The sequence below is a fragment of the Salvelinus namaycush genome, chromosome 9 (genome assembly GCF_016432855.1).
Source record: "Salvelinus namaycush isolate Seneca chromosome 9, SaNama_1.0, whole genome shotgun sequence".
In the NCBI taxonomy this organism is placed as follows: Eukaryota; Metazoa; Chordata; class Actinopteri; order Salmoniformes; family Salmonidae; genus Salvelinus; species Salvelinus namaycush.
The window spans coordinates 50,174,701-50,198,188 of NC_052315.1; the positions used below are offsets into that span (position 1 = coordinate 50,174,701).

The window sequence follows — 23,488 nt, forward strand, 5'->3', positions numbered from 1 at the left end:
AATAAAACATAATAAAAGTACATTTGAATGACACTAAGTGGCAGTGTTTTTACAACTAATGCCGGTTTGCCTGAGGCTGATGCCGTGCAGGTGTTTCTACACATGCATATACACACACTCTCATTCAAATAAACACATACAAGAACACACACATACATGTAATAGTGCCAGACACGCACACGAACACATAAAGCAGGCATTGCTGTTATGATTTCAGTTGTCGTTGATGTCCTTTGTTTTAATATATATATATATATATATATTTTGCATTGTTCTTTGCTGTTTTCTTCTGTCTTTTCCTTTTTTCTCTTTAGTTCATTCACTTGGTTGTTGGTTTATTGGGGGGTTCTTGGGGGGCTCTTCCGGGGGGGACTGTGGGAGGGGTCTCGAATGGTTGAGGGACATCTATTGGGGAACTGTGGGGGGATCTTGGAGGGTTCGGGTTTCACAAGATTGTGATCATGAAAAAGGAAACCTATGACATATATCATGCACTATCATGCACACGCACCCTCACACATAAGGATGGCTCTGTTGCGGAAAGACTGATACATGTTTGATAGTGTCTTGATGCTGTATTGTTTGTCCTTCATGTTCTAATACTTTAATGTTACCCCTTCCTTGTGTTTTTTGTAATAAATAATGTAATACATTTTTTTTAAGGATCTCCCTTAGCCAGTAGGCTAATTGCAGATTTTGGACAATAAAAATAAATCAATTGTAGCATGCCAAATTGTCCAGGAGAGACTGGGTGTTTCTCAATATGCATATTACTGTGCTCCAGACTCTCATGCTCCGAGTGCGTTCTCCGACCACGTTCTCTTGAGTACATTCTTGTGAGGATGAGAGTGTGGAGAATGCATAAAACAATACATTTGAGAAGCACTTGCAATCCCCCTACTGTATTCCCTCACGCTTCACCTCCCTATTCACTGAACCTTCTTCCAGCCAGGACAATGGCAATAATAGACTAAACAAGATATACACAAAGCAAAAGTTTTACTTCATAATTATCAGCTAGATAGGTGAATCGTAATAATCTAGCTAGATAAACAGTCAAAAAATGACCTAAAACTAATGTTATGCAAGGTAGATGTACATATTTTGTGGATAGCTACCAATTCTTTGTGGGTAACTAGCTAGCCAGTTAGCCCTATTGACTTACCCTTTCACTGCACCATCTTCCAGCCAGGACAACAATGTCAATAGAGATTAAACAAGATATATACAAAGCAACTGTTTTACTTCATAACTATCCGCTAGCAATATGTGAATCGTAATAATGTTGCTAACCACATAATTTGAATATCAGCTCAAATAATGGCCGCCAATTGATTTCAAGATCATTTTTTACGTGGTTGAGTCCTATTTCTTTGCATACTTTCGGTTGAAGCTTGCATCGACGCATGCTTCACAATATGTACAAATTAAATTTGCATTCAAGAAGTGCCCTCCGTGCTCCGTTACGCGTACTTTGATTTGAACTCATACTCCGGCCCTCCCGTGCCCTAATGTGCATGCTCAGAGCACAGTAGTATGCATTTTGAGAGACAGCCACTCTCTGCCATAGCCTACACCCCAAATTAGCTCTTCAGCACCATTCTCTCATGCCTAGCGTGCACACGAGCCTGATGCTTTGCTTATGAGAGAGCGAGCGAGGCCTAGGGCCACTGTTGATTGTGAAGATGGAGGCTTTTTTCATTGAAGTAAAACAAAAGTTTGAGGAAAAAGAGCATGCCTATAGTGAAAAGCCTACAATGGGAATGTAATTTTTTTTAAATATTGTGGTGGAAGATGAGGAGAACGTTAGCATGACGAAATGCAGGCTACTGTGCAACTCCCTATTCAAGTTGGATGCAATTTGGGAACTTACATTTATTTATAATCATTTGTTTTATTATTAAATATCATTGATATTATTGTAAGCCTATTTTAAAATATGTGACCTTTTCATTAGCTAAATTAAATTCAATCAGTCTTTTTAATTGTGTGCTCCATATTTAGTTTAAGATGGGTTATAAGTAGGTCTGTTGTAAAATATATAACATTCAAAAAATATTTTTTAGAAATATTTAACTTTTACACATTAACAAGTCCAATACAGCAAATGAAAGATACACATCTTGTGAATCCAGTCAACATGTCCGATTTTTTAAATGTTTTACAGCGAAAACAGCACGTATATTTATGTTAGCTCACCACCAAATACAAAGAAGGACAGACATTTTTCACAGCACAGGTAGCATGCACAAAGCCAACCTAACTAACCAAGAACCAACCAAACTAACCAAGAAACAACTTCATCAGATGACAGTCTTATAACATGTTACACAATAAATCTATGTTTTGTTCGAAAAATGTGCATATTTGAGGTATAAATCAGTTTTACATTGCAGCTACCATCACAGCTACCGTCAAAAATAGCACCGAAGCAGCCAGAGTAATTATAGAGACCAACGTGGAATACCTAAATACTCATCATAAAACATTTCTGAAAAATGCATCGTGTACAGCAAATGAAAGACAAGCATCTTGTGAATCCAGCCAATATTTCAGATTTAAGTGTTTTACAGCGAAAACACAATATAGCATTATATTAGCTTACTACAATAGCCTACCACACTTCCGCATTCATTCATCAAGGCATGTTAGCGATAGCAATAGGCACTTTAGCGTTAGCGAATAAACCAGCAAAAGATATTAATTTTCACTAACCTTCATAAACCTTCCTCAGATGACAGTCCTATAACATCAGGTTATACATACACTTATGTTTTGTTCGAAAATGTGCATATTTAGAGCTGAAATCAGTGGTTATCCATTATGCTAACGTAGCTTCTTTTTCCCAGAATGTGCGGATATTTCTATTAGACTCTCACCTATTCTGACCAAATAGCTATTCATAAACATTACAAAAAAATACATGTTGTATAGGAAATGATAGATACACTAGTTCTTAATGCAATCGCAGTGTTAGAATTCTAAAAATATCTTCATTACGACATAAGGCTTATGTTATAGCGAGAGAGTGGCCAAAACCTGGGCGCAAAACTACTAGTACACAGTTCGACAGATATATGAAATAGCATCACAAAATGGGTCCTACTTTTGGTGATCTTCCATCAGAATGTTGGACAAGGGGTCCTTTGTCCAGAACAGTCGTTGTTTGGATTTAGAACATTGTTTTTCCCTCTTGAATTAGCAAGCACACTGGCCAAGTGGCGCGAAGCTCTCCTTTCTGAACAAAGGCACACAACGCAACACGCCTAACGTCCCGAATAAATTTCAAAAATCGAATAAAACTATATTGAAAAAACATACTTTACGATGATATGGTCACATGTATCAAATAAAATCAAAGCCGGAGATAGTAGTCGCCTATAACGACAGCTTTTCAAAAGGCAATCCCACTGTCCTCCTCGCGCCTTCCTGAAAACCAGAAATCGGTGACACGTCATTCCAAGAGGACGTATTCCATCTCAGACCAAGATAAACACTCAATTTCTTCTCTCACTGCATCTTGACATCCAGGGGAAGGTGTATGACGTGCATGTATACTAATAGGTATCATGCCCATTTATAGGCAGGACCCAGAAGAGAGCATCGATTTCAGATTTTCCACTTCCTGGTCAGGAAGTTTGTGCCAAATGAGTTCTGTTTCACTCACAGATATAATTCAAACGGTTTTAGAAACTAGAGAGTGTTTTCTATCCAATAGTAATAATAATATGCATATTGTACGAGCAAGAATTGAGTACGAGGCCGTTTAAATTGGGCACGTTTTTCCCCCAAAGTGACAACAGCGCCCTCTGTCCTCATCAGGTTAAACCATATTTTATTCTGTTTTCTTTGGCCAAATTATGTTCCAACTGTAAATCAAATCAAATTGATTTATATAGCCCTTCTTACATCAGCTGATATCTCAAAGTGCTGTACAGAAACCCAGCCTAAAACCCCAAACAGCAAGCAATGCAGTTGTAGAATCACGGTGGCTAGGAAAAACTCCCTAGAAAGGACAAAACCTAGGAAGAAACCTAGAGAGGAACCAGTGTCACGCCCTGGCCTTAGTTATCTTTGTTTTCTTTATTATTTTAGTTAGGTCAGGGTGTGACATGGGGGATGTATGTGTTTTGTATTGTCTAGGGTTTTTTGTATGTTTATGGGTGCTGTGGTTTAGTTGGTTAAAGTGTCTAGTCTAGGTGTATGTATGTCTATGGTTGCCTAGATTGGTTCTCAATTAGAGACAGCTGTCTATCGTTGTCTCTGATTGGGAACCATATTTAGGCAGCCATATTCATTAGGTAGTTGGTGGGTGATTGTCTATGTCTTTACGTTAGTTGCTTGTGTCTGCACTTTCGTTTTATAGCTTCACGGTCGTTTGTTGTTTTGTATAGTTTGTCAGTGTTCTTTGTTTCGTTTTCGTCTTCAAATAATAGAAGATGTATAGTTATCACGCTGCGCCTTGGTCCTCCTCTCTTCCACAATGTTACGACGATCGTGACAACCAGGCTATGAGGGGTGGCCAGTCCTCTTCTGGCTGTGCCGGGTGGAGATTATAACAGAACATGGCCAAGATGTTCAAATGTTCATAAATGACCAGCATGGTCAAATAATAATAATCACAGTAGTTGTCGAGGGTGCAACAGGTCAGCACCTCAGGAGTAAATGTCAGTTGGCTTTTCATAGCCGATCATTGAGAGTATCTCTACCGCTCCTGCTGTCTCTAGAGAGTTGATAACAGCAGGTCTGGGACAGGTAGCACGTCCGGTGAACAGGTCAGGGTTCCATAGCCGCAGGCAGAACAGTTGAAACTGGAGCAGCAGCACGGCCACTGGGGACAACAAGGAGTCATCATGCCAGGTAGTCCTGAGGCATGGTCCTAGGGCTCAGGTCCTCCGAGAGAGAGAATGAAAGAAAGAGAGAGAATTAGAGAGAGCATACTTAAATTCACACAGGACACCAGATAAGACAGGAGAAATACTCCAGATATAACAGACTGACCCTAGCCCCCCGACACATAAACTACTGCAGCATAAATACTGGAGGCTGAGACAGGACGGGTCAGGAGACACTGTGGCCCCATCCGATGATACCCCCAGACAGGGCCAAACAGGCAGGATATAACCCCACCCACTTTGCCAAAGCACAGCCCCCACACCACTAGGGGGATATCTTCAACCACCTTTAGAATATTCTGATAGGCTAATTGACATCATTTGAGTCAATTGGAGGTGTACCTGTGGATGTATTTCAAGGCCTACCTTCAAACGCAGTGCCTCTTTGCTTGCCATCATGGGAAAATCAAAAGAAATCAGCCAAGATCTCAGAAAAAGAATTGTAGACCTCCACAAGTCTGGTTCATCCTTGGGAGCAATTTCCAAACGCCTGAAGGTACCACGTTCATCTGTACAAACAATAGTATGCAAGTATAAACACCATGGGACCACGCAGCCGTCATACCGCTCCGGAAGGAGACGCGTTCTGTCTCCTAGAGATGAATGTACTTGTGTGAAAAGTGCAAATCAATCCCAGAACAACAGCAAAGGACCTTGTGAAGATGCTGGAGGAAACAGGTACAAAAATATCTATATCCACAGTAAAATGAGTCCTATATCGACATAATCTGAAAGGCCGCTCAGTAAGGAAGAAGCCACTGCTCCAAAACCACCATAAAAAAGACAGACTATGGTTTGCAACTGCACATGGGGACAAAGATCGTACTTTTTGGAGAAATGTCCTCTGGTCTGATGAAACAAAAATATAACTGTTTGGCCATAATGACCATAGTTATATTTGGAGGAAAAAGGGGAAGGCTTGCATGCCGAAGAACACCCTCCCAACCGTGAAGCACGGGGGTGGTAGCATCATGTTGTGGGGGGCTTTGCTGCAGGAGGGACTGGTGCACGTCACAAAATAGATGGCATCATAAGGAGGAAAATTATGTGGATATATTGAAGCAACATCTCAAGACATCAGACAGGAAGTTAAAGCTTAGTCGCAAATGGGTCTTCCAAATGGACAATGACCCCAAGCATACTTCCAAAGTTGTGGCAAAATGGCTTAAGGATAATAAAGTCAAGGTATTGGAGTGGCCATCACGAAGTCCTGACCTCGATCCTATAGTGGGCAGAACTGAAAAAGCGTGTGCGAGCAAGGAGGCCTACAAACCTGACTCAGTTACACCAGCTCTGTCAGGAGGAATGGGCCAAAATTCACCCAACTTATTGTGGGAAGCTTGTGGAACGCTTCTTGAAACGTTTGACCCAAGTTAAACAATTTAACAATCCATCTTTTTGGCAACAGTTTGGGGAAGGCCTTTTCCTGTTTCAGCGTGACAATGCCCCCATGCACAAAGCGAGGTTCATACAGCAATGGTTTGTCGAGATCGGTGTGGACGAACTTGACTGGCCTGCACAGAGCCCTGACCCATCGAACACCTTTGGGATGAATTGGAACACCGACTGCGAGCCAGGCCTAATCGCCCAACATCAGTGCCCGACTTCAGTAATGCTCTTGTGGCTGAATGGAAGCAAGTCTCTCAGCAATGTTCCAACATTTAATGGAAAGTGTAAGAGTGGAGGCTGTTATAGCAGCAAAGGGGGGGACAAACTCCATATTAATGCCCATCATTTTGGAATGAGATGTTTGACAAGCAGGTGATCACATACTTTTGGTCATGTAGTGTATTTAACTCTATCCCATACCTGGACCCTTACCTTAACCATTTGTAATGAGTACCTGAATCAGACACGGCACCAGAACAAATCAGTTGGACAGGGATTTTATTTCCATATGGCTAGCACATTTTTTCATGGCCTCCTACGTCCTGTATGCACAAGCTTGCACGTTCATACATTTTTAATATATGTGAAGACCATAGGCAGCTTGTGAGTTTCAAGTTTGGGAAAGCTTACAATTTATTCTACCATTTCTACCGGTCTGCATGCCAGTTATGATCATTTTTGTATGCGTATTTTCATGAAACAGTTTCATTTCAATTATAACGTTTTAGTTAACCAAAATCATTGTCACGTTGTTAATAATAAAAACTATGGCGAAAGCAATAGCCCCTGCCATATGGACACAATGATACACTGTGATCCACTGGTGGCTAAAGAAATGAGCCTATAGAACACAGAGATGAAGCAGTAGGCCTATAACTTCCATCGTCAACAACAGAGTAGGAAATATCCTGATATATTCTGGTTCTTTCATTCACGTTCATCTCTCTATTCCGCCTGTCTGCCTCCCTTTCTATCTGTATCAAATCATTGTATCAAATGGTCACTTGGTCAGCCGGAAGAAGCTGTTGCTAGCGGATTTGCAACATTGCATCAACCAGTCTATTCCGGGATCTCAGAGTTCCCTGGGACAGTGAGCTCGGGACAGTTTCCACTGGATATATGGGATCATCAGATCATGATATTTTGCTCTTTCACACGTCTTGGTGATTGAGGTTTGGAAAGATTTTTCAAATAATGAGGAACTATAATTCACAATAGATGTTAAAAAACTGACTTTGTTGACTTGTGAGGCGAATAAAAAGTTAGTGGTGTACATGGGGATTTAAGACAATCAGAATTAAGACATTGCCAAATGGACACTTTCTTACATATGCACGCATTCTGGAGAGAGATGCACCATATCTTCGCCACACCCCCTCCACTTCTTCTTGATGCAACATTTTAAAATGATACTTAAACGTTATTGTAGTATCTGTGATCTATATCTGTTTATATTAGTTACTATGCTGTTACTAAGCGGTGATGTATTACTGCAGTGTTACGTTACTACACCTAATAGGAAATGCACATGCGCGCCATTGGGCCGGGCTGTAGAGCACGAGAGGTTTTGACTAAACGACACAACTGTACTCCTGTCTCCTGCCTGGTCATTTTCTCCACAACACAAATATTACAGTTATCTTGACACATATTTTAGACACTTTTCACTGACCGCTGCAACTAGGTTAGATAGACTTTTGCCAATCACAATACCCCAAATCGCAGGCTTCCCGAACACACTTGCGATTTTTCACTGTCTTTTTACTGTTGTTTTTATGTCTTTCCTTACCTATTGTTCACCTAATACCTTTTTTGCACTATTGGTTAGAGCCTGTAAGTACGCATTTCACTGTAAGGTCTACTACACCTGTTGTATTCGGCTCACGTGACAAATACACTTTGATTTGATTTGAAACAATCCACAGCAAAAATGTTTTATTAAGAATGATCCTCTGTGGCTAAGTCATGCTCCCTGGTGAAGTATTTTTAATGACATCAATTTACTTTAGAGCAATCCAGCATCCTAACAGTGCACTGCACCCACCAACTTTCCTTTCCAATTCGCAAGAGGTTGAAACCAGAGATCTGTATATAATGACGAGATGCTCATGTCTCCGCCCTAACAATGGAAGTCTTTGTCCCAAAGGCGAAAATTATTCCCATAGAAAGGCATTGAGCTTCTACTGGACAGATTTTGGCAAAAGTGAGCCCTCTCGCTTCGCCTCTTCCTCTCTGCTGAAACTATATCACGTGAGAAAGCATCCGAGCAAGCGAAACAGCTCCCCTCTATATGTAGCCCGTGTATCTGATGCTGTCTGGACAGAAATAGTATGACATGCCATACTATTTCTGTCCAGACTGCATCAGATACACTGGCTACATATACTGAGACAGAGGGGAGCTGTTTCACTCGCTCGGATGCTTTAACTGAGATTGATGTGTCTTTCTGTTGGCACGCATCTCAATCAAATAAATGATCAATATTTCAATATTTTATTTGGACGGGCAAGGAGGTATGGTAGGGCGGGCCAGGCCCCGTAAGGCCCGCCCATAACGCCGGCCCTGGCCTTAACTTAATGGTTTAACCCTATCGTAAATTTTAACACTTATCTTAGCCATTCGGAATGAGTGCCTAAACTTAACCCTTAACTTGGACATTTGAGAAATGGTACAATATAGAGCAGCAGTTTCTAAATTTGACATTTGGAGAAACATGGAGAAACTTCTAATTCTACAGTGAGAGCTTGTTGGTCTAGATACAGTGCCTTCGGAAAGTATTTATAACCCTTATTTATACCCCGAAACTTATTCCACATTTTGTTGTTACAGCCTGAATTCAAAATGGATTAAATATATACTTTTTCTCAATGATCGACACACAATACCCCATAATGACAAAGTGAAACCATGTTTTTAGACATTTTTGCAAATTTTTTGAGAATGAAATACAGAACTATCTCATTTACATAAGTATTCATGTTAATACATGTGAGATTCACCTTTAGCGATTACAGCTGTGAGACTTTCTGGGTAAGTCTCTAAGAGATGTGCACACCTGGATTTTGGACATTATTATTTTAAATTCTTCAAGGTCTGTCAAATTGGCTGTTGATCATAGATTTTCAAGGGGGTGTGTGTCTATTTGTCAATAACAGCTGGTGCGCGATGTCTAACATTAAAGAAGTCTCGAGGTATTGCTCACCTGAGGTAAAGTACCTTATGACAAGCTGTAGACCACACTATCTACTAAGAGTTTTCATCTATATTATTCGTAGCCGTCTATTTACTACCACAGACCGATGCTGGCACTAAGACCGCACTCAACGAGGTCTGTAAGGCCATAAGCAAGCAAGAAAATGCTCATCCAGAAGGCGCGCTCCTAGTGGCTGGGGACTTTAATGTAGCCAAACTTAAATCTGTTTTACCTCATTTCTACCAGCATGTCACATGTGCAACCAGAGGAAAATAACCTAGACCACCTTTACTACACACACAGAGACACTTACAAAGCTCTCACCCGCCCTGCATTTGGCAAATCTGACCATAATTCTATCCTCCTGATTCCTGCTTACAAGCAAAAACTATAGCAGGAAGTACCAGTGACTCGCTCAATACAGAAGTGGTCAGATGACATGGATGCTACGCTACAGGACTGTTTTGCTAGCACAAACTGAGTAATCGGGAGAGAAGGGCCTTGGTCAGGGCTCTAGAGGTCTAGAGTTCCTCTGTGGAGATGGGAGAGACTTCCAGAAGGACAACCAGCTCTGCAGCACTCCACATATCAGGGTTTATGGTAGAGAGGCCAGACGGAAGGCACTCCTTAGTAAAAAAGCATATGACAGCCCGCGTAGAGTTTGCCAAAAGGCACCTCAAGGGCTCTCAGACCATAAGAAACAAGATCCTCTGGTCTGTTGAACCAAGATTGGCCTGAATGCCAAACTCACGTCTGGTGGAAACCTGGCTCCATCCCTACAGTAATGCATGGTAGTGGCAGCGTAATGCTTTGGGGATATCTTTAAGCGTCAGGGACTGCGAGACTAGTCAGGATCAAGGGAAAGTTGAATGGAGAAAAGTACAGAGAGATCTTGATGAAAATCTGCTCCAGAGTGCTCAGGACCTCAGACTGGGGTGAAGTTTTACCTTCCAACAGGAAAACGACCCTAAGCACGCAGCCTAGACAACGCAGGAGTGGCTTCGGGACAAGTCTCTGAATGTCCTTGAGTGGCCCAGCCAAAGCCCGGACGTGAACCCGTTTGGACATCTCTGGAGAGACCTGAAAATAGCTGTGCAGCAACGCTCCCCATCGAACCTGACAGAGCTTGAGAGGATCTGCAGAGAAGAATGGGAGAATCTCCCCAAATGCAGGTGTGCCAAGCTTGTAGCGTCATACGCAAGAAGACTCGAGGCTGTAATCGCTGTTAAAGGTGCTTCAACAAAGTACTGAGTAAAAGGTCTGAATACTTATGTAAATGTGATATTTCCGTTTTTTATTTTTTATTTTGCAAAAAAATCTAAACCTAGTTTTGCTTTATCATTATGGGGTATTTTGTGTGTGTGTAGATTGAAGGGGGAACAAATGATTTAATCAATTTTAGAATAAGGCTGTAACGTAACAAAGTGGAAAAAGGCAAGGGGTCTGAATACTTTCCAAATGCACTGTAATTAATTTACCAGTTTCTGCAGTTATTTATTCTCTCAAATCTACTGATAATTTCATCTCATTATATGCAGACAATATTTTCCAATATCTAGACAATGTATCTCAATCGCTCCCAAACGCATTGAAGATCATAGATGAATTCAGCTTCATCTGAAGTTATAAAAATGTATCTAATTAATTCAGCCTGACTGCTTCTCAAGACCCTGTTGGAGGACTCCATCTCTATTTATGGAATCGCAATTGTTTCTCATTTTAAATATTTAGTGGTAGATACAGTGTATTTCCTTCCTTAGATAAAACCATTGCCAGAAACTTTTAAGAGAATGCTTAAATCAATTCAATCTGACCTCAGTAGATGGACTAACGTTCCAGTTACTTTAACCGGCAGAATATCTATTTTCATATTGAATATATTGCCACGGCTGAATTTCTGTCGTTTAATGCTTCCTACAGTATGTCTCCCACTTCTGGCTATTGGGATCAAATCCAAACTTAGTCCTCCTGTGTCTTTTCCTCTATCTGTACCAAATTGTAAAATGTATATTTATTTTTGTTTATTTTCCTTTAACCAATCAATCAATCAAGTTTATTTTATATAGCCCTTCGTACATCAGCTAATATCTCGAAGTGCTGTACAGAAACCCAGCCTAAAACCCCAAACAGCAAGCAATGCAGGTGTAGAAGCACGGTGGCTAGGAAAAACTCCCTAGAAAGGCCAAAACCTAGGAAGAAACCTAGAGAGGAACCAGGCTATGAGGGGTGGCCAGTCCTCTTCTGGCTGTGCCGGGTGGAGATTATAACAGAACATGGCCAAGATGTTCAAAATGTTCATAAATGACAAGCATGGTCAAATAATAATCAGGAATAAATGTCAGTTGGCTTTTCATAGCCGATAATTAAGAGTTGAAAACAGCAGGTCTGGGACAGGTAGAGGTTCCATAACGGCAGGCAGAACAGTTGAAACTGGGACAGCAGCAAGGCCAGGTGGACTGGGGACAGCAAGGAGTCATCATGCCCGGTAGTCCTGACGTATGGTCCTAGGGCTCAGTTCCTCCGAGAGAGAGAAAGAAAGAGAGAAGGAGAGAATTAGAGAGAGCCAAGATGTTCAAAATGTTCATAAATGACAAGCATGGTCAAATAATAATCAGGAATAAATGTCAGTTGGCTTTTCATAGCCACCCCCTCCACAAAAATGTGATTGGTCACGAAAACAAACAAAAGTTAAGATACAATATGTATTTTATGCTTAATTCATTCTAAGATATTGAATTTGGAGATCAGTGTTCCTTCAAAAAAGGAGGTGCATGTGGCACTCTCTAAGAGATTTTATTATTTTTGAAAATTCCCATTACAGAAGCCTAGATTGAGAAGCTGTTATCTGCCTGCTCTGTGCTGCGGGAGGGAGGTAGATGTATTATGTGTGACCTTTGGGTAGAAAGGGTATGAAAGGCTGTGATGTGTTGTGATGTGGCTGTACTGAGCTGGGACACCGACCTGCTGGTACTTGACTTTAGATCCTAGTGGATGCAGGTCGTCGTGTCATCATGGGAAGGAATGAATAGAGTCACTGTGTCCTATTAATATATGCACACTGTGAATTAAGCTCTGTACAGATTAGAAACAGCACTGTGGTCATTTTGATAGTTGGTTTTGATCCAGAAAGGAAAAAATCTGTTTGGAGTTTTTCAATGGCTCAGCTAAAATCAAGTTGCTTCAGACTGCCAGCAAGAGTCTTGAGAATAGGCCTACTGAAGTTTTTAATTGCTCAAAAGTGGTGTGGTTCACACTCTACCTGTGAGCATAGTTGGAATTATACATTTACTCTTGGGGGATGCTGGATGTCTCCAACGTCAATATCTTTTGACAATTTTGCGAGTCCACATTGATATGTATATTCTTATGGAATGGCCCTGATTTGTCATGGGGGTGCCCAGCCCTCCTAGCCCTGTTGTAATTACGAACCTGCCTGTGAGCTAATAGAGCTGTAGCAAATAATTAACAACACTGCAGGACATAATATAGAGGCCACAGGAGGTTAAATGGTACAAGACCCAGAGCATAGAGGCTCCAGGGGCCTAAATAGTAGAAGACCTGGACAGACGCAGATCAAGATTGTGTAGCCTTCAGGTCAGGTGGACCCCGGCCGAGCCCCGCAGTTAAAGTGGTTTCCAGGGTATCGCCTTGAAGTGTCCCAGGCCAAGCCCCACAGGGTGGTTTCCAGGGTAACAGTGAAGTGGCAGAACTGTAAGGTTGTGTGAGTGGCTCAGGGCCAGAGCCACAGCCCCAGGGGTGTCATGTTGAGTGACTACGTTAATTAGCTTTTCAGAAGAGCCATTTGGTCTCATTAAGGCCACACCAGCTCCTCCGTGACATTAACTAGTTACTTGACAGAGAGGACGGCGGGCACCTCCATCACGTTCACATATTGTTTGACGGTTATTTCTCTCTCTGTTTCTGTCTGTCTTTCTCGACTTGCTCCCCCATTACAAAATCATCTTTTCCCCCTTGAGCCGTGTCCTATAATTCTTGACAGGATTCTTGAGTCATTCAGAAGTTAGTTAGAATGTGGAACGTTTTTTTTTCTTCTATTCTTTATTAATAGCTTTCATTTCAAAAACACTGTTGCTGATACTTCAGAGATGTCTCTCTTTCGAAGGTCCATTGATTTACACTGCATCTGTTTTAGTCCCGCGTCATTGACCTCATTGATCACAACCGAATGCTGTCTTCCCCAGAGACTTGGTCTCGTGTTGTCAGACAGTGTTTATTTCACTCATATCAATGACTCTTTTTAAACCAGAGATTGACATTCTACCTCATTAGCATTTTACCTTATCAGCATGTTTATTATAATACTTATCAGCATGTCCTATTTTGCTATCCTCCCATAAGTGTACTGTGTTATTTACGACGTTTGCCTTCACTTAACGCCTTATCACCCGTGAAATTGCTTTAACTATTTGTTTGCTTCACGTGGTGTGCAGTGATTCTACAGATTGGCATGGAATATTGACTATAAGATTGTTTTGTGTCAATCCCTATCACCTCCTCCCTCTCCTAACAAATGACCAAACACTCCCCCGGACTAAACATGAAAGGAAATTGAGATTTACATTCAACGCACCGTTCGACCCGGGAACCTACTGACGGACGGACGTCGGACTTCTTGCTGCTGTGCTACAGTTGTTTTTACCCTGTACACATAGTGCTAGTGTTACTTATAGTCCTAACTCCTAGCCTCTCTATAGGTTTCTAGACATTTCTAACTGGGGGCTTAGTGGTTTTAAAGCGAACCATTCAAACAAATTATTCTTTACGCTATTGTCACCTTTTTTCTACATTTTGAATTGAACAAAGAAACTTTGACTGTGCTGTCTCTGTACTTGTTTGCCGTGGGTTCTTAGAACTCTGCTTTTGACGTTTACATTATATTCACAGTACAGTACCGGTGTGTATGGTGTGGGAGAAAAATTGCAAGACTATGTTATAATAGTTTTATTGAATCAAATGGTTGTTTTATTCGACAGAATAGAGTATTCTTATAGCTATTGTGTGTGTGTGTTCTACTGAGGATGGGCCTCTGGGAGATAACACTGACAGAGGAGATTTACGATGTCTTTGGGTGATAACCTAAAGAGCATTCCATAGCATGAGTGTCACGTTCGTCATAGGGATGAGACCAAGGCGCTGCGTGATAGGAATAATAACTGAGTGCTGACATGCAACTACACAGACAATAACCCATAAAACCTACATGGAAAATGGCAACCTAAATAGGATCCCCAATCAGAGACAACGATAAACAGCTGCCTCTGATTGGGAACCAATTCAGGCCACCATAAACCTACATTACCTAGACATACAAAATCCCCATAGATAAACAAAAACCCTAGACAAGACAAAAACACACATACCCACCCTCATCACACCCTGACCTGACCAAAATAATACAGAAAATATAGAAAACTAAGGTCAGGGCGTGACAATGAGTTAATGTTTCTGTTCTCTATGGTACCAGAGAGAGATGGTTCCAGTTTTGAGTCGGAGGCCAGACACTGGTCTATACAATGAAAACTGTTGACACAGCAGATGATGTCTGCTATATGTATTATAGGTATCTTTCATACAAATCTTAACCTTGTGACCCATTCTATATGTCTGTTGTTCGTCATGTAGGTTGAAAGGGGTCTATCTTGGCTATAAAAGACCTTTGTACTTTTGTCTCGCCGCTCTCAACGGATCATTAGAAATGGTGATTCGTCGACAAGCCATCACTATTGCAAAGCTCTCACTATTAAAGATTTTGTTTCAGTATAACTCTGACTTGTGTGATAACTTTGTTTCTCCTCATTTGATAGTAAAGAAATGAACCACCGCAATGGTTAGTGTATGAAGAATCCTCCCCTCTGGCAATTTGTCCATATCGCATAGGCCTAACGCCATTACATGTGACTTTGTCTTTGCGGGATGAATAATAGACAGCTTAAGGTTGTTCTGCCTGATGTTGAGGAGAGAGACTTGAGGAGAAAGATTTTAAAGAATGAAAGATTAGTGGGAATTTAGAGGCTTTGTCAATGCAGCAGTTTGGCAATGTTGAATGGAAGTTCTTATTCATTGTTCGGTGACTCTCATTGGTATTAATGTGCTGTGTGACCTTTACCTGCATAGGCAGCAGAAGCAGCTTCTCTGAGTCTGTGGGTTTTCGTCTCTGTCTCTGTCTGATTCTCTAAAGGTCTAATGGTCAGACATTGGCGTTTCATCAATAGCCTTTGCTAGTGACAGGTCGCGGTATCATAATCCTTTTGAATAATGAGTCGGCTTCTTTGGGAGACCGATTGATAGCGCCAACAACCTTGGCCCCTCTGTCAAAGAGTGCTGTTATACTGTACTCTTGGGCTTGCTTTCCCTTTTTGTTTTCCTCTCAACCTCCAATGTCACGAATATTTAATGCGCCCCTTTTTGGGAGACTCTCATCTCCAGGGCCATCTCAGGTGAAAGTCGGTCCCCCTCAACTCACACAGTTAGAACAGAAGTCAGACTTGGGGATAGAACAAGGGAGATGTTAGGTGACTACTTGTACTGCATGATGTAAGTGGTGGGATTTCAAATCAAATGTTGATGTTGTGTTGGGACTGTGCTCGTAAATGTTTGATGAACGGTGAGGAGGCACTCTGTTCGGCCCACCTGAAATTCCTGGACTGTGGGTGGTGGGGAAAAGGTCTTTTTAAAGATTTCCCCTGAATGACCAGTCAGTGAGAGAAAGGCAGCTGGAGTAGTCACACACACACACACACACACACACACACACACACACACACACACACACACACACACACACACACACACACACACACACACACATGCATGCACGCACATGCACACACTCTTTCGGTCATTCTCTCTCTCGTTCTCTCTCACACACACACGTTCCGCCTGCTCCTTGCACCTGACCCCTTTCCACCTATGGGCTCTGGGGAGAGAACACATTTTGGGTATTTTTCAAACGAAGCATAACACGTTTGGTATTTGATATCACGCCAGTCGTTATAAATATTGATGTAAACAGTGCAATTCTGTCGCTTATTATCACTTATTTTTGGTTTCAGCCAACTAAGGGGCTAATTGTGCTCTGAAAGAAGCCAGCCAGCCAGCCAGGCATAGTGTGATACCATCTGGGTCACGCTGGGATCAGCACAACATGGGTGGCTGATCTAGATACATCACTAACGATCAATCGCCTAAAGACACTCCCTGCAATCCACTCGACTGCCTTGTCACACAATGAACGTCGTGCTGTGGACACCTAGCTAGCATGATGGTGGTAACCAACCCTCTCACGCTCTCTCTCTCCCTCTCCCAGCAAAACAGAGCATGAAAGTTTGATGCAGTTTAATATAGGATCTGGCAGTAATTCAAGAGCGGTTTTGGGTTGTCTTTGTTGGACCTGGACTCATCACTTGGTGCAAACCAGAGTAACAGACCGATCCTGTTGCTGCTGATGTATCACAAATACACACACACACACACGGAGACTGCTAATGAGGCATGCCGGGACTCCCCTCCCACTGACTCTGATGTTATGTGCCGGGGCGTCTCGTTTCGGGCCGTTCCTCTCCGAGTCTCTGATGCAAAGTGATGGTGTGCATATCTAATCACGGCCGGGGTACCTCACTGGCCCGGTGCACCTGGAAGGAAATGGGACTTGTCTCTTCCATGGCTATTCTTACAGCAGGACAAGACAGTGGTGTCGTACGTGTGATGACTTATTGAGTCTTGACTTGACAAAGGGCGTGTCAAAATTGGGGGGAAAAAGCATTTTTGATTATTTGTTTGAGAAATGAATGGAGAAATGTCTATAGGCTGTACTAGATGCTTTATTTTATGCTTTATTTTTCAGTCCGCTATGAAATGTACATCACTACCTAATAACATATTGAACAACGAATAATGGCTTGTTTCTTTGCTCTCTTGTTTTACAGAAATCTCCTGGACAGAGACACATTCTCCAAATCAGACCCAAGTAAGAAGGTTTCCTACACACACACCCTCTCGCTCTCTTCCTCGCTTGCTCTCTCTCTGGCTCTCTCTCTCTCTGGCTCTCTCTCGCTCGCTCTCTCTCTGGCTCTCTCTCTGGCTCTCTCTCTCTCTGGCTCTCTCTGGCTCGCTCTCTCTCTGGCTCGCTCTCTCTCTGGCTCGCTCTCTCTCTGGCTCTCGCTCGCTCGCTCTCTCTCTGGCTCTCTCTCTCTCTGGCTCTCTCTCTCTCTCTGGCTCTCTCTCTCTCTGGCTCTCTCTCTCTCTGGCTCTCTCTCTCTCTGGCTCTCTCTCTGGCTCTCTCTCTCTCTGGCTCTCTCTCTCTCTGGCTCTCTCTCTCTCTGGCTCTCTCTCGCTCGCTCTCTCTCTGGCTCTCTCTCTCTCTGGCTCTCTCTCTCTCTGGCTCTCTCTCTCTCTCTGGCTCTCCCGCTCTCTCTGGCTCTCCCGCTCTCTCTGGCTCTCCCGCTCTCTCTCTTGTGCTTCCCCCTGTGAATCAGCAGGCATTTGCATATGTCAGAGGTTTCATCTCAGCTCTACAAACAGATTGTCGTCATATACACCAGCCATAGGTTGCAGGATTCCCTTATTCCCTGCCGATTACAGAAATTCTCCAAATCACATCAAGATTTCTGAAAAATCATGGCATTCTGGTACTTTCTGGATTTTTTGCAACCCTAACAGCCATATCCGTCACGGAGATAAGGATCCGTCTGTGTAGTGTGTACATATTAGTACATCTTTAAATTGAGAACATTTGGGCCACTGTAGGAGATGTGGTCAGACTCAGCACTAGGAGGGAGGAAGGCCATCTGACCCCAGGGGCCTGCTGGCTGGGTTCTGTAGTATGTTTATCTAAGGAGGCACTTGTGCTGTCTCTGCAGTGCTGACGGTACTGGCCTCAGTCACACAGCATTAGACCTCCTCAGCACTGTACTGCAGGCCAGGGGGCCAAAGACACAAACACATACACACACACACACACACACACACACACACATACTGGCCACAGGGAGCCTTACACACATTAGGGTAGGCTAGCCTATAAGACTTGACAACACAACACTGTTGACAACACAACTTGTGTGTGTTTTTGTGTGTGTGTGTATGTGTGTATGTTCACGGGATGGTGCATGTTCCAACCTAATGCATGGAGACCATATGCAGTCCCAGCCTTTGTTAGCAGCTGACAGGGTTTCTGTGCAGTCAGACAGCTGAGCTCAACCTCACACAACAGCATAACATGACATTACATTATACCACGTACACAACAGCCAGCTCTCTTCAACACTGTTAGCCTAACCCACTGAAACATGCGAGCCTTGACACTGAGGTGGGCCAAGAGCCATGACCTCTGCTATAGCAAGCATGTGATGCTACTGCATTATCTCCAGAGCTTTGTTCACTAGCATGCATACAGAGCTAGTGAGGGAAGGTAGAAGCATAGAAATATACTGAACAAAAATATAAATGCAACATGCAACAATTTCAACGATTTTACTGCGCTACGGTTCATATAAGGAAATCAGTCAATTGAAATAAATGAATTAGGCCCTAATCTATGGATTTCACATGACTGGGCAGGGGCGCAGCCATGGGTGGGCCCGTGAGGTCATAGGCCCACCCACTTGGGAGCCAGGCCCACCCACTGGGGAGCTAGGCCCAGCCAATCAGAATTGAGTTTTCCCCCACAAAAGGGCTTTATTACAGACAGAAATACTCCTCAGTTCAGCTGTCCGGATGGCTGGTCTCAGACGATGAGCTGGCGTGGTTACGCGTGGTCTGCGGTTGTGAGGCCGGTTGGACGTACTGCCAAATTCTCTAAAACAACGTTGGATGTGGCTTATGGTGGGGAAATGAACTTTCAATTCTCTAGCAACAGCTCTGGTGGACATTCCTGCAGTCATCATGCCAAGTGCATGCTCCCTCAACTTGAGACGTCTGTGGCATTGTGACAACTGCACATTTTAGTGGCCTTTTATTGTCCCCAGCACGAGGTGCACCTGTGTAATGATCATGCTGTTTAATCAGCTTCTTGATATGCCACACCTGTCAGGTGGATGGATTATCTTGGCAAAGGAGAAATGCTCACTAACAGGGATGTATACAAATGTGTGCACAAAATTTGAGAGAAATAAACGTTTTGTGCATAAGGAACATTTCTGGGATCTTTTATTTCAGATCATGAAACATGGGACCAACACTTTACATGTTGCGTTTATATTTTTGTTCAGTATATAATTACTCATCTTAATTCTATGGACAGAGGTTATTGAAGCTTTTTCAGAGGTGGAATGGGGGCTCTGACCCCTCTGATTCTGATTAACTGGATTTGATAAAAATTTTACACTGCTCCCAGTGGAAGGAATTGGCTCAGTTTGTGTGTGTGTGTGTGTGTGTGTGTTTGATTTTAAACAAGATATGTTCTAGTTATTTTGGTCCATATATTTGGGTGGTATCAAGTCAAATCTAATTTTATTTGTCACATACACATGTTTAGCAGATTTTATTGCGGGTGTAACGAAGTGCTTGTGTTTCTAGCTCCAACAGTTCAGTAATATCTAACAATTCACAGCACACAACCTAAAAGTAAAAGAATAGAATTAAGGAATGTATAAATATTAGGATGAGCAATGTCGGAGTGGCATAGACTAAAATACAGTAGAATAGAATACAGTATATACATATGAGATGAGTAAAGAAAAAATATGTAAACATTATTAAAGTGGCTAGTGATTTCAAGTCTATGTATATGGGGCAGCCTCTAAGGTGCAGGGTTACGTAACCGGGTGGAAGCCGCCTAGTGATGGCTATTTAACAGTCTGATGGCCTTGAGATAAAAGCTGTTTTTCAGTCTCTCTGTCCCAGCTTTGATGCACCTGTAATGACCTTGCCTTCTGGATGATAGCGGGGTGAACAGGCAGTGTCTCGGGCGGATGTTGTTCTTGATGATATGTTTGGCCTTCCTGTGACATCCGGTGCTGTAGGTGTGCTGGAGGGCAGGTAGTTTGCCCCCGGTGAAGCGTTGGGCAGACTGCACCACCCTCTGGAGAGCCCTGCAGTTGCGGGCGGTGCAGTTACCGTACCAGGCAATGATACAGCCCGACAGGATGCTCTCAATTGTGCATCCGTAAAAGTTTGTGAGGGTTTTAGGTGCCAAGACAAATTTCTTCAGCCTCATAAGGTTGACGAGGCGCTGTTGCGCCTTCTTCACCACACTGTCTGTGTGGGTGGACCATTTCAGATCGTCAGTGATGTGTACGCCGAGGAACTTGAAGCTTTCCACCTTCTCCACTGCTGTCCCGTCGATGTGGATAGGATCGTGCTCCCTCTGATTTTTTTTTTTAGTGTTACTTTGTTAGTGCGAGAGCAAAAACTAAAATGTGCACCCCTTTGGGTCCCCAGGACTAGGATTGGGAAACTGCCTTAGCATTCTAGCACTTTCAACTGTGCCTTTTTTATTTTCTCTGAAAAATATCTTCCTTGTTGCCTGAAAGGCAGAGTTACACTGACATTTAATCAGGGATTATGTCTTAGCCTAGGAGAGAACATTTGTATCTTCTGGGTTTTCTCATGCCTTGTTTCCTCTGGATCTTAACTGTTGTTTTACTTTTCTTTCTGTTTTCTATCCTCTTAACAGTTTGTGTGCTGTATACACAAGGAATCGCCAACAGGGAATGGAGAGAGGTGAGTTGAGGTGAGGGGGGGAGAAGGTCCAAGGATCCCTTGGAAGTCAGAGTATTGCCCAATTCATTTAAAATCAATACAAACCAGTGTCTGTTCCTCCCTCCCTCTTTCTTCATAGTTTAGTCGGACAGAGATGATAAACAACACCCTGAATCCAGACTTTGTCCGAAAATTCATCCTGGACTATTTCTTTGAAGAGAGACAGAATCTACGATTTGACCTGTGAGTTAAGACCGTACTTAACATTTGTGTGTGTGTGTGTGGTGTGGTGTGGTGTGGTGTGTGTGTGTGTGTTTGTTTGGGTGAGAGAGAGTGGTGCTCTGTGTGAGTCTATAAGTTCAAGTTGAGTTAAGAATAAAATATGTATCAAGTGTGAGAAGGGAGATGTCAATGTTCACCTTTTAAATAAAAAACAAATTACATTTTATTAGTCACATACGCCGAATACAACAGTGAAATGCTTACTTACGAGCCCCTAACCAACAGTGCAGTTTCAAAAAATACGGTTAAGAATAAGAGATAAAAGTAACAAGTAATTAAAGAGGAGCAGTAAAAAAATAACAATATATACAGGGGGGTGCCGGTACAGAGTTAATCTGCGGGGGCACCGGTTAGTTGAGGTAGTATGTAGGTGGAGTTAATTAAAGTGACTATCAAACAGGCAAAGCATCAACAGAGAGTGGCAACAGAGAGTGGCAGTGGTGTGGAGAGGGGAGGGGGGGGTGGGCAATGTGAATAGTCTGGGTAGCCATTTGACTAGATGTTTAGGAGTCTTATGGCTTGGGGGTAGAAGCTGTTTAGAAGCCTCTTGAACCTAGACTTGGCGTGCCGGTACAGCTTGCCGTGTGGTAGCAGAGAGAACAGTCTATGACTAGGGTGGCTGGAGACAATTTTTAGGGACTCTAGGTCCTGAATGGCAGAAAGCTTGGCCCCAGTGATGTACTGGGCCGTTCGCACTACCCTCTGTAGTGCCTTGCGGTCGGAGGTCGAGCAGTTGCCATACCAGGTACTGATGCAACCAGTCAGGATGCTCTCGATGGTGCAGCTGTAGAACCTTTTGAGGATCTGAGGACCCATGACAAATCTTTTCAGTCTCCTGAGGGGGAATAGGTTTTGTTGTGCCCGCTTCATGACTGTCTTGGTGTGCTTGGACCATGTTAGTTTTTTGGTGATGTGGACACAAAGGAACTTGAAGCTCTCAACCTGCTCCACTGCAGCCTGTCGATGAGAATAGGGGCGTGCTCGGTCCTCTTTTTCCTGTAGTCCACAATCATCTCCTTTGTCTTGATGACGTTGAGGGAGAGGTTGTTGTCCTGGCACCACATGGCCAGGTCTCTGACCTCCTCCCTATAGGCTGTCTCGTTGTTGTCGGTGATCAGGCCTACCACTGTTGTGTCATCGGCAAATTGAATGATGGTATTGGAGTCGTGCCTGGCCGTACAGTCATGAGTGAATAGGGAGTACAGGAGGGGGCTAAGCACACACCCCTGAGGGGACCCTGTGTTGAAGATTAGTGCGGAGGGTGTGTTGTTACCTACCTTACAACCTGGGGGCGGCCCGTCAGGAAGTCCAGGATCCAGTTGTAGAGGGAGGTGTTTAGTCCCAGGGTCCTTGGCTTATTGATGAGCTTTGAGGGCACTATGGTGTTGAACGCTGAGCTGTAGTCAATGAAAAGCATTCTCACATAGGTGTTTCTTTTGTCCAGGTGGGAAAGGGCAGTGTGGAGTGCAATAGAGACTGCATCGTCTGTGGATCTGTTGTGGCGGTATGCAAATTTTGAGTGCGTCTAGGGTTTCTGGGATGATAGTGTTGATGTGAGCCATGACCAGCCTTTCAGAGCACGTCATGGCTGCAGACGTGAGTGCTACGGGTCGGTAATCATTTAGGCAGGTTACCTTAGCGTTCTTGGGCACAGGCACTATGGTGGTCTGCTTGAAACATGTTGGTATTACAGACTCGGACAGGGAGACGTTGAAAATGTCAGTGAAGACACTTGCTAGTTGGTCAGCGCATGCTCGCAGTATACATCCTGGTAATCCGTCTGGACCTGCGGCCTTGTGAATGTTGACCTGTCTAAAGGTCTTACTCACATCGGCTGCAGAGAGCGTGATCACACAGTCTTCCGGTACAGCTGTTACTCTCATGCATGTTTCAGTGTTATTTGCCTTGAAGCGAGCATAGAGATAGGTTAGCTCATCCGGTAGGCTCGTGTCACTGGGCAGCTCTCGGCTGTGCTTCCCTTTGTAGTCTGTAATGGTTTGCAGGCCCTGCAACATCCGACGAGCGTCAGAACCGGTGTAGTACGACTCGATCTTAGTCCTGTATTGAC

At 43.2% G+C, this 23,488-nt stretch overlaps 1 protein-coding gene across 1 annotated transcript in view; it reads left to right on the forward strand.

Moving 5' to 3' along the window:
* Positions 1 to 23,488, forward strand: part of LOC120053308 (copine-8-like) — an 84,518-nt gene that overhangs the window by 16,753 nt on the left and 44,277 nt on the right. The window contains exons 3-5 of the mRNA XM_039000440.1: positions 17,424 to 17,464; positions 21,113 to 21,159; positions 21,278 to 21,381. Coding sequence (XP_038856368.1) covers positions 17,424 to 17,464; positions 21,113 to 21,159; positions 21,278 to 21,381 — 192 coding nt within the window. The remainder of the gene's footprint in view (positions 1 to 17,423; positions 17,465 to 21,112; positions 21,160 to 21,277; positions 21,382 to 23,488) is intronic.